General features: G+C 41.7%; 2 protein-coding genes across 2 annotated transcripts; both read right to left on the bottom strand.

The window, feature by feature from the left end:
* Positions 1–349: 349 nt before the first annotated feature.
* Positions 350–2,620, bottom strand: LOC100285476 (protein yippee-like). Its single transcript, NM_001158369.2, has 5 exons — positions 2,284–2,620; positions 2,103–2,146; positions 900–1,008; positions 736–791; positions 350–612 (listed from the first exon to the last, which is right to left on the bottom strand). Exons 1-5 carry the CDS (start codon positions 2,482–2,484, stop codon positions 588–590), a joined length of 435 nt encoding a protein of 144 aa, NP_001151841.2. The 5' UTR covers positions 2,485–2,620; the 3' UTR covers positions 350–587.
* A 5,008-nt stretch (positions 2,621–7,628) lies between these two features.
* On the bottom strand, positions 7,629–10,893 carry LOC100282535 (protein yippee-like). The gene is made up of 5 exons (NM_001365059.1): positions 10,635–10,893; positions 10,440–10,483; positions 8,235–8,343; positions 8,101–8,156; positions 7,629–7,986 (listed from the first exon to the last, which is right to left on the bottom strand). The coding sequence occupies exons 1-5, from the start codon at positions 10,728–10,730 to the stop codon at positions 7,902–7,904; spliced, it is 390 nt and encodes a 129-aa protein (NP_001351988.1). The 5' UTR covers positions 10,731–10,893; the 3' UTR covers positions 7,629–7,901.
* Between the last annotated feature and the right edge of the window lie 893 nt (positions 10,894–11,786).

Below are 11,786 nucleotides of genomic sequence, written 5' to 3'. Positions count from 1 at the left end.
CATAGGAGGCAACACGACCCAAGGCCCTTATTATTTGCTCTTCCTACCAAATCCCACACATTGGGCTAAGTTCGCCAAGGACGTGATGGTGATGGCGATCTCACTCAACGTCATGTCTGATGTTCCTAGCCCGATCCCGCACATTGGGCTGGGCCGCTTCGGGGGGTTGACGGCTCATTTTCTCTACCATAAAACTGGCTGGACGATGAACAATAGTCAGCAGTTGGTTGTGATTTGTGAAGGGCAAGGGCGAAAACAAAAATAGACATACACATATACATACACGCATCCACATCATCGCCATAGAACTTGACACAATCACACAACTAGTACGGTCTACACATACATACAACAAACATCCATGTCTATACATACATAATTAATGTATATATGAAGTCACAGCACCCGGCCTCAAGAACATGGCAGGAGGGATCGGTTATTACAGGGTCCACAGACGAGTTTAAGCTTGTCGAATCGTATTAAAATTCATATATCCACACGGTAAGAAAGTTATATGCAGTATGCATCACTAGTCTCTCTTCCAGCCAGCCACCGAGCACCGTGTATAGCACTCGGCGGTCAAGTCTTCATTCTGCTCCAAGCAACTGGTACCTGCTTAAGATTGAAATTTCGTTTACTAATAAAGTGAACCATAGGCTCAAAACAAGTCGTAATATATGATTTACTATAGATCATGAAATACAGGATATCAGATATATATATATATATGATCACCTCTCGAGAACAAATTTTCCTTCCTTGTATTTCTGGCTCCTCTCATGTGCAGCCTCCTGAGTAGATACACCATGCATCATATATACAACTTAGAAGTCCAGGCGATAGACAAAACTAGAGCATGTTATATATATATATTGACAAATCATCATTATAAATCTTACGTATTTCCATCCAACAATCTCTCCGCAGCCAACACAAAAAATATCAGAAACGGAATACATCCCTGTGATCGTCATGCGGTCTTCTTTCTCTCCAACGGTTACATTGACACTGGGCATAAGTAACATAAGCAAGTTCAGGCACCGGCACATGTCCCTGGTTTATGGGGGCTGATATATATATTTTTTTGAACGAAAATGGCAAGATCTCTATCCATCAATTAAGGGGAAAGAGTTTAGAGAGAACAAACAACGGTCTGAAACCGGACAAGCCACATCCGAGCACACTCAGAGTTGATTTGGTAATCAGGGATCACAAGGGATTGAGGGGGATGGGTCACGGGGGGATTGAATTTCCCCCTCAATCTCCTCCAATCCCTCGTGATTCCCTTGTCACCAAATTAGCCCTCAAAGGGAGGCTAAACCCCACAACCTAAATCTTTCAGACTAGCCGGAAGCAGCTATATGAAAATTACATGGAAAGCAACACTGCGAACATTATGACTCACCTAGAGAAAACATAGAATTTATTTAAATAGTTTCGACTTCCTACTATATATATAAGTTCAGTCTTTTGAAAGTTCTGGCGAAAAGATTATTTTATTATTAGGATGCCAATGAAAAAGAAACTGCTGAAGTAGCTCAACGCAGTCATTGAATGGATTAAACATCAATAATAATCAATTTAGATCCAAAAGCGTCAAGCTTATTAGCTTATACTAGCATCAATTTGTGCTCCAACATGGCCTAGGATCTAGAAAGAATAATGCCTGGTTACCACCGAAAGCTATAGCGACCCCTTCATTTTCATCAAAATAAAAAAAAACTGGCTTGCCTTCATTGCCGTTCATTTAGATTTTTCTTTCCTTCGCACGATTTTATTATATTTTCAGCCATATATCGTGAGGATTAAAGGGGTGTTTGGTTTGTAGGGACTAATATTTAGTTCCATCATTTTATTCCATTTTAGACTATAAATTGTCAAATATAGAAACTAGAATAAAGTTTTAGTTTTTATATTTGGCAATTTTAAAACTAAAATGGAATAAAATGTGGAGACTAAAAATTAGTCCCTAGAAACCAAACACCACTTAATACGTAGTAGGCTATCTTAAAGACCTCTGACTATTAATATTAATTAAGACAAGATAAAAATACAATAATTGGGAATATGTACAAAGAGAAAGAGGTCGGAAGGTCACTTACACATTATCGAAGAGGTAAGCCTTCCCGTTCTTGCAATGGAAGCTCTGAAAATCAAGACATCGATTCCCATCATCCGTCATCGCATTCGCCGCGACGCCGAAATTAGCTTAGGAATTTCGCGTGCGCTCGTGCTGGAAGACGCGCCCAATTAAAGAAAGCGAGAGAACACGACACGACGGACCTTGGAGACGATGTCGTCGGCGACGGCGAGGAGTGTGCCGCAGCGCTTGCAGCTGTAGACGTTGCCGTCCACGTCGTCGAGCTTGAGAGGACCGGCACCGGCGGCGTCCGTGTTGACGGTGAAGCGATTGGTCGTCTCAGTGATGGCGTCCACGGCGGCCGCGGCGGCGGCGTTCTCCTCAGGCGTGGTGGCTGCTGCCATACTTTCTTCGGCGGCGCTAGGCCGCTAACCACCTTCTTCGGTGTGTGCCCTGCCGGAGCGATCGGAAGAATCGAGGACCGTGCTGCTAGGACGGAGTGGTAAGCAAACCAAACCGAGCGAGGACCTGGTTTGCTTGGTGTCCAACGACAAGTCGACAACGACGTCTCGTGAGTCGTGATCTCGTCGTTGGGTCGAGAGAGTGCGTTGCAGCGGAATACCGAATATACCCCCACACGGCCACACCCACAGTCCCAAACGGTTGACTTGAAGCGTACCTTCGACTTCGACCGAGATGGCGTCGACATCGCCAAGACCGGTGAGCTCGGCAAGGGCACAAATGGGTATTCTCCTCGCTGATGGTCATCAACGTATGATCGTATCGTAATTGGTCGAGGACTGAAGACTAATCGATTGGTCCCAATTTGCTGACCAGCGGACAAACGCCACCTCATTCACACCACTATTCCCCACTTACGTACGTTTGATGAGTTATTTCTTTAGATGAGCAGAACCGACCATGTTATTTGTCTAGATGAGTAGGAGTGATCATGCTCGAACTTCATTTGTTATATATGGGGTTGTTTGAATGCTCTCCTTAAAGCTATCTCCAGCAGCGAGCGCAAAAGGACTCCGTACACATTTTTTCGCACTCGTGCTTAACTATACACCTTTCGAGGCTCGGGGCTGATGTCGGATACCTGGAACAAAGGGTCGAAGGCCTCCCAAAGACGGCCCACGAACCGCGACGAGACGAGGCGAGCGAGCGCACGCACGTGTGGTTTTCCACACTCTCTCCTCTCATCCATGACTTGGTGAGTGAGTATAGCCTCCATATTTAAACTAGTTCACTCCACTTGGACTAGCAATATGATACTAATAGTTCCACCATACCCATACATGGGCTTTTGAGATTTTTCTAGGATTTAATTGAATTTCTCAATTGGGTGTAGCCTATAAATCCAACACCGAAGAGTCTCTGTCAAGCACGATGCCGGATACGTATCTCCGCTGACCAGTGGGACCAGACAACCCCAGTCGCAAAGACCTCAACATCGGGGGTCTCTACAGTGACCCATACATAGGAGGGGACAGGGTAATACACGGTACCAGGCATACGCCTACGCATGAGGAAAGGTGACGGTAAGGGGATGACGACAGATGAAGTTGTACTGAAGACATCCCTAAACCACAATTTGAGTTGACTCAACAGGATCACCAAGCACCGCCTTGTCTAAATCAGAGTGGTTATATGAAGGCGGACGGGACACGATGCCATACCAGAGGTACGGCGGCGCACGACCCTCAAACGACTCCATAGGGGCTACGAGGCCTAGAAGCGCGACCCAGTAGACGAGACTATAGGGGCTACGAGGTCTAGAAGGAGGAGGTTGAACTCCTCCCCAGTAGAATACAAGTTCTCATTGTAACGTCTACCCTTGAGCTATAAAAGAGCAAGTACCCTTGAGCTATAAAAGGGCAAGACAACCCCTATACAGAGACATCCCGCAGCTTTCCACAAGCACCCAACTGTAACACGCTTCAAGTAATACCACTGTCAACACTGTCTGAACTAGAGCTCTGGCCTGAACCAGTATAAGCCTTTCGCCTCAGATTCACCTTCGAGCCCCAGTAGCTCACCATTCGGAGTGAGTCTGCGCTAACATCCCTAAACCCTAAACCCTAAACCAAATCTTATTGTCCTCCGGTTTCAGAAACCACGACAGTCCTACTCAATTAAGCACACATAATAAGCATATATTGACAAAAATAATGTTAACTTGCACGTTCCAATGTTATTTATTTTTTTCCATGCCTTTTTTTACTCATATTTGATAATTTATTATTTTAATTGTGCCTTATATCATTAGATTTGTGCTATTTAATATGTCTAGTGGGTATATAATCGAGTATGGGTTATCTGACGAGTTTTTTTACCCGCACGAGTATGGGTACAGGTATAATTTCATACCTACGAGCGGGTATAGATATTGTAGCAAGTATGATTTTTATTGGTCGGTACGAGTATATATGAAGTAGGACTACCCGACGGATATGTACCCGTTGCCATCCCTTGTTACAATATGATGATCTAAGCCGACAACAATCACCAAAGACGCTCAACAATCTTCTATTGTCCCAAGCCGTCTAGGTGGCAACAAACAAAGAGTAACAAGAATCTCACAACTTAATATGATCACTTGTGCCACTAAATGCAACAACTTATTGCAAAACACTAGAGATCACTCGATCTCACCTTGGATGAATCATTATCACTAGGTTCTCTTCTCTAGCTTGATTCCTTTCTCATCTTCTAGAGACAATAACTAGGGTTCTAATATGGCCAATAATTTTACTATGCTTGGTCTTAGTCTCATTGTTGTGCAGGAAGAAATAGATCTCATAGTGCTAGATCATGGACCTCCTACCATGGAACATGAGTGTGGTACGAGCCTTGCAATACCTCACATTAACAAGGTCCGATATAACCTTCTCGATCAATAAAGCACGTTAGTTTTTACATGCTCCTACTACTATTTATTAGGCTGGAGTCTAGAGGATTCTATGGTATTTCAAATTAAGTTCAAAAGTCAGGTTAAATCTACCCAAGTTGTCTTTTCATAGTAAGTGTATATTTTAGATGCAGGTTGGGCAGGTTGTTTAAATGATAGAAGATCTACGTAAGGCTTTGTTGTATTTTAGAGGCACAATCTCATCTGTTACAGTGCAAGAAAACATGCCACTATCGAGATCCAATACTAAAACAGAGTACAAGGCTTTGCCAATTGGTACAACAGAGGTCATGTGGATTAAAATCCTATCAAAGGAGTTAAAGATTGAAAAGTCCAAAGACAGAGCATCTGCGGTGCAAAAATATGGAAGCAAAGTATGTCTACCAATTTTGTGTTTCATGTTAGAACTAAAGATTATCGTTTTATGAGACAAAGGATTACAAAGAAACTTCTTGATACTATTTTATACCCACTGGAAATCTAGTTGTTGCTGAATTCACCATTTTTTTTTTGATGCGTGAGCTAAAAAACTTCTAGTACGATCTTGACTTGGAAAAGTAGTGATCTGGGAGATTGTTAAAGTAGTGATTGAGGGTGCTATGAAACTAGTGATTGAGGGGGCTGTTAAGATATGTGTCTAGGCCAATTCCTTTCTTATACGACAGATTTTCTAGGTTAAGTCATAGATCAAGTGTGTAGAAGTCCTAGTTGTACAGTATATTAATATAGGAACAATTGTATACATGCTGCTTAACTTCTACAAAATTAGATGACTAGTTCATTTTGATGCCATGGAGTGGCATGAAAATGAACTAGTTTCCAATTTTCAAAAATTTGAGTGGCATGTTTTCAACTGACTCATGTATAAAGGATTAAATCATACACATAAATACAGAGACACCTACATATAAATAATTGGTCCTATAGGGTTGATTTGGTGACCCGGGATCCCAGGAGGATTGGAGGGGATTGAGGGGGAAATTAGTTTATTTCCCCCTCAATCCCCCCAAATCCTCCCGTGATCCCCTTATCACCAAATCAACCCATAAGGTGTAACGCTTTCATGCATCTCTGGTTTTTGATACATTCTAAGTAGCGACAACTAAGAATTTGGAAGGGACAACTGACTTTTGACATGTTAGGCCTTGTTCGGTTAATCCCGTTACTTATGAATTGGATGGGATTGGAAAAAATTAAGAAGAAATTTGATTTGCTTGGGATTTAAACCAACTCAATCTCACTCAATCCACATGGATTGAGAGCTAACCGAACAAGCCCTTATAAAGAGCGGAAACTAATAATTTTGACACATTCAAAAAGGCGAAAACTAAGAATTTTGACACATTCTAAGGAGCGAAAACTATGAATTTAGAAGCGGGACTTTATCATGAAACTGTACCAAACAAGCCTGCACTCTACTATGGAATTACTCTACCAAATTGAGTTTTTTGCTATTTTGGTATTCAAAACTAAACGCTTCTCCCTAATGGTACTCTTAATATTAGATTATTTATAATAGTACTTTTAAGTAAAATGTTTTGCTAAAATGGTATTTAGGGTACTTTTAACTCTTTTTATATTTGTTTTCAGTTTTTTGCTTCTGGAATTGACCATTCTACCCCTGCTTAATCTACTAGAGAAACACTTTTATTGGGTTCGTGCTTCTCTGATCGCTTGATTCACATAAATGAACCAGGGTAAAGAACTTGCAACACACCGGTTGATGCTTGATGTTTTTTCCTCTATAACCCTGCTTCAGAACATTTGTGCAATACCCAAGATGTTCGGTTCAGTAGGCTGATATGTGTACTAAGAACATCAACTGAATTATATGCACGCTCTTTAGTTGATGAAAAGTTCAGTATGCTGGTGCTTCTACTTTATATAAACTAAAGGGCAAATTCAGACTAGTGCACGCTCTGCTTTACCTCAACTAAAGAGCAAATTCACATTGCACGCTGCACCAACATCAATAAATTTTAAAGATCATATCACCTCAGACAAAGAACATATGTGTGTATATATATGTATGGTTCAAGTGAATATTCCTAACAAATTGATCAACTGAATGTTGCTAGCAAATTGAGTTCATCAAACTAATTCACTTCTGAGAAGCACAAAATAATCTCACACAAAAAAATTAACACAGAGTAAAGACCACATGTCATTAAGAAGGGCGACGCCCAGGGTAAACATTCGGTGCACCGCACCTGAACAGGTATAAAAAACTGGAAGATTAAGCAAGGGATGACGCGCAGGGTTCCTCTTACATTAAGCAGGGGTAAAATGGTCAATTCTGGAAACAAAAAACTGAAAAGAAAAATAAAAAGAATTAAAGCACCCTAAATACTATTTTAGCAAAACACTCCACTTGAAAGTACTATTATAAATAATCTAATATTAAGAGTACCATTAGTGAGAAGCGTTTAGTTTTGAATACCAAAATAGCAAAAAACTCCAAATTTACCACTACCAAACAGGCCCACAGTAGACGTGATAGCAGCGGTCCACAGTGCATCTTTAAAACAGGAGTGCAATTAACATTGGTTATTTGGTTATTTAGTACCTTGGAACCGAACACACTATAATGCAGATCTGCACATACCTTCAGTCCCAGCATGACACCCGGGTCGATCAGACAATTAACAAACTTTAATTATTTGGTCATTAGCGCTTGGCATACAACTCGATGAACTTATAAGCAACACCGGTTACGCATATACAATAGAAACATCCAACAACTTCCAAGGGCAATAGGAAGGATATGATCATGTCATCAAGAACAACAATAATTTATGCCGGGGATTATTTCAATGGGAGCAATCCCGGCTGACTAAAGAGCAAAAACACCCAGGTTATCTACAGGGGAGGCGACGAACAGCAGGCTTGAACTTGTTGACTTGCGCTTCATATATCATCGGCGTCGCTTCCACCCAAGTGAGGATCTTGTGGAATCCAGTATTGGCTTCCGTCAGGGCCCGACACCTTGTACCTGCTTAGAATCAAATTTCCTCTAGTGAGTCAATTCCAGAATAATAATATATTCAATGCGGTCTTTTGCAAACTAAGTCACAGGTCTGTTTGAACAGAGTGTTGCGTCCATCACCTCTCCAGAATAAACTTTCCTTCCTTGTATCTCTGGCTCTTCTCATGAGCAGCCTCCTAGAGAAGAGCATCATAAAAACATAGATGCAAGGCAATATACGAAGAACACTACGAAATAACCGTTGCAAATCTTACATATTTCCATCCAACGATGGATCCACAGCCAACACAGAAGATATCAGAAACAGTATGCATTCCTGTCATCATCATGCGATCTTCTTTTACTCCAGAAGTCACATTGGCACTGGGTATAACAGACATGAGTTAATGATACATCTGCTGTCTGACAAAATACTGTAAGAAATATGACTTATCTCTGGAAAACGCTGCACCGTAATACCAAACAGTGAAATGCATAATATTGGAGCTAATGAAGTGTTTTGATATCGAATCACCAACTACCAAATTTTGACCTCTTGTTGGCAAGAGGTCATCAAGTTGTCCAAGCCACGTACATTGGTTTTTTGCCGCACCAGAAGCTCTGGTCTGACAATAATTCAGTATCAGAGAATTTGGTAATGTAGAGATCTGCCTGAGATCAGGCCTACGTGCCTAGCTTAACTGTCCCCTAGTTTAGAGTGGGCTTCTATGGGAAATGAGTTACATAACTGGTTTGTGATGGAAGATAATGATTAGTTATTTCCAAATGAAGCTGTCTTAAGAACGTGTGTGCTGAGTCCAGAGAAAAGAACATTTTTATGTGCACATCAGCAATTCCTTTTCTCGACAAAGAAAAGTAAGTACTGATACATTTATATGGCATGAGATATGAAGCAACCAGGAGAGAAGATTAGACTTAACTTTTGGTTAGGAACAAAAGTAGGATCAAAACTCCAGGTTCACTGACCAGTGACCACCATGGTTTTTAAAGCGGTAAGGGCTTGTTCGTTTTGGTGATAATCCACATGTATTGGGTGGGATTGAGCCGGTTTAAATCCATAACAAGTCAAAATACATCCCAATCCCACCCAATACACTCCAATACACATGTAATATCAATAACCGAACAAGGCCTAAGGCGGTCCAAGGCGTTGGAGCACCGCCTGGACGTCTAGGCGGCGCCTAGGCGACGCCTAGGCGGGCAAGGCGCCTAGGCGTTAGACCACCGCCCGGACGCCTAGGCGACACCTTAAGAACAGTGCTGACCACTTGAGTAGCAGTGTTATTGTTTGGAACTAAACTACCTCTACCTGTCTAGAATTGGTATCTGACATGAACCGCAAGCATATGCATTGCATTGAGGTCCACTCAACAACACTTTAAATTACTTGCCGAGGAAGGGCAAAATGATATGGAATAATGTTGAACTATGGGGCAGTTGTTAAGACATAAGGTGCTGGAAGAAAAAAATCCAGCAACGCTAATAATAAGAACCCATGCCAACTACTACTATATCACCAGAAAGATTTCTCAGGGAAAAGGTAAGTCTGAAGATTGTGCCTCTAGCATATCCAGCGCACCCTAGAAAGAAAAGAATAACAGAAGAAAAAAATGCGGGTGTGGGGGAGGCCGAAACCACTGCATCATGCCCCTGTTTGTTTCAGCTTTTCGCAGCTTGTGGACATCAAAAGCTGCTGCGGACTGCCAAACACTTAGCTTTTCAGCCAGCTTCTATAAAATTCGTTTGGGTAAAAACCATTCAAAATCAACATAAACATATAATCGGTTGAGTCGTCGCAATAGTAGCAATCCGTCACTTTATAGATCCTGAGCCCCATTAACAACTTTATCTTTCTCCGCACGTAATTCTAATGATACTCAGATTCTCTACACAGCCAGATTCTCCCCACAGCTAGATTCTCGGAAAAGCTGGTCAGAAAAAAGCTGAACCAAATAGGCTCCATGTCTCGTGGATTCTTATCCATTTATTCCATATAGATGATTAAGACTTTGATATTTGTCTATTGGGTGGGCGGTATAACATATAGTTGTATACCCACGCAATGCAAACTATATACTGATAATTTAGTAGAGTTTATAATTTAAAATGAGGTCCTTTTGTATTCCTTATCCAAATAGTGGCTTTAGGGTCTCTTTCCCGAGTGGCCGAGTTTCTCCTGGTTAGAAAGGAATAGACAAGACTCCCACTGACGGAAAACTGCCGCACGCCACCGCTAATTGGTGTAGTATCTATCTATCTTGGCTTATTAAACATCAGATTAGCGCTACTATGAGCATAACTAACCGGCTGACAGATTCACAATGGCCGAAGCCAGACACATTCTGCTGAGGGCGCTGCATTTCCCCAAATTACACTCATCTATGAGCGCACCGCGCACGCAAACTAACCTTCGCTGAAATCGACGAGCAAAGTAAAGAGAAAGGCAAGAGGCCACTTACACCTTATGGAAGAGGTACGCCTTCCCGTGCCTGCAGTGGAAGGCCTGGAAGAAATCGAAACAACAAGAAAAGCAAGCGCTGTTGTCAGCCTCACCACACACATCCGCCGCGGGGACGGCGAAAATCAGCTGGGAATCTTCTTTCCTTCTTTCTTTTTTTTTGGCAGCGAGGAGACGCGGAAGGGTCGAGAGGAACCTTGGAGATGATGTCGCTGGCAACGCCGAGCTGGGTCCTGCAGTGCTTGCAGCTGTAGACGTTGCCGTCCAGGTGCATCAGGAACAGCCGCCCCATCGCCGCCTTCTCTCACACCTCCCGAACTCCACTCCAACCCAGTCCCTCTCGGCAATTCCAGCGCCGGGTGAGGGCCACTCTAATGTCCCGATTCCGCGGCTCGAAATCCCCTCCTCCGGCTTCCTCGAATCGGAGATTGGGAGACGAGAAATTTACTGGGAGTGGGAGCTGTTTAGTGTTTATTGCCTGTGGTTGGTTTGTGTGTGCCGCGGTGGTGGTGTGGTATGGGGACTGGGGTGACGGTTTCTATTCCCAGCAAGCGAGTGGGAAAACGGATGAGGCCACGAGGGCATATACAACCTAGATACAACTGCACCGTACTCCAAGTATAAGACACAACTAAAACACAACATAATACAGTGGTCATGTCTAAAACATGTGTCTTACCATATTCATTGTACCAATCAGAACATTCAATAAATTAAAGTGACCAATCAGATAGTCTCCTGTCTCGAATATAGAGCTAATACACTGTGTCTTCGTCAAGATACGTGTCTTGAGATTTTTTACATTCACCCCCCTAGACACACTCTAAGACACAACTTAAGACACCCACTGTACATGCCCTGAGGGGATGGCGGTGGGTCGGCGGGCAGTGGCGTATCTAAAGATTTAACTATAGTTATACCAGCTAAATTTATATGTATATTTGATCTAATTATTTCAATCAAACCATTTAATAATTCAATGATTCTTTCAAAATTTGAACATTATTTAATATGCATATATTAAATTACAATTGATATGCATACACGAAATTACACAATAAACCTTATATTCAAATATTAAGTTTTTTTAACAATAATAAATCTTAAATTCAAAATCAAGTTAAAATATTCTTAAACTATAATACCCATCTATCTCAAAATATAGTTTTTTCTAACATTTTTATGTCCACATTTGAATGAATGGCAATGAATATATGCATACATGCAGGCTCCATTCATAGGTAATTAATTAATGTATATTTAGTATGAAACAAATTATATTTTAGGATGAATAAAATATAAAATAGATGAAAAGGTATAACGATAGTTTATAAAATATAGTATAGAC

This window comes from Zea mays, chromosome 1 (assembly GCF_902167145.1).
Source record: "Zea mays cultivar B73 chromosome 1, Zm-B73-REFERENCE-NAM-5.0, whole genome shotgun sequence".
NCBI classification, from domain to species: Eukaryota; Viridiplantae; Streptophyta; class Magnoliopsida; order Poales; family Poaceae; genus Zea; species Zea mays.
This window is presented reverse-complemented; position numbering and strand designations above follow the sequence as displayed.

What these genes read in the sequence shown, in the direction of transcription:
- LOC100285476 (NM_001158369.2), bottom strand. Translation starts at nt 2,484, where the DNA reads ATGGCAGCAGCCACCACGCCTGAGGAGAACGCCGCCGCCGCGGCCGCC. An exon ending in CCGACGACATCGTCTCCAAG is followed by an intron (nt 2,147 to 2,283) that starts GTCCGTCGTGTC and finishes CTTGATTTTCAG; the next exon opens with AGCTTCCATTGCAAGAACGG. An exon ending in AGATTGTTGGATGGAAATAC is followed by an intron (nt 792 to 899) that starts GTAAGATTTATA and finishes GTATCTACTCAG; the next exon opens with GAGGCTGCACATGAGAGGAG.
- LOC100282535 (NM_001365059.1), bottom strand. Translation starts at nt 10,730, where the DNA reads ATGGGGCGGCTGTTCCTGATGCACCTGGACGGCAACGTCTACAGCTGC. An exon ending in CCAGCGACATCATCTCCAAG is followed by an intron (nt 10,484 to 10,634) that starts GTTCCTCTCGAC and finishes GATTTCTTCCAG; the next exon opens with GCCTTCCACTGCAGGCACGG. An exon ending in GCGTACCTCTTCCATAAGGT is followed by an intron (nt 8,344 to 10,439) that starts GTAAGTGGCCTC and finishes TGTTATACCCAG; the next exon opens with TGCCAATGTGACTTCTGGAG.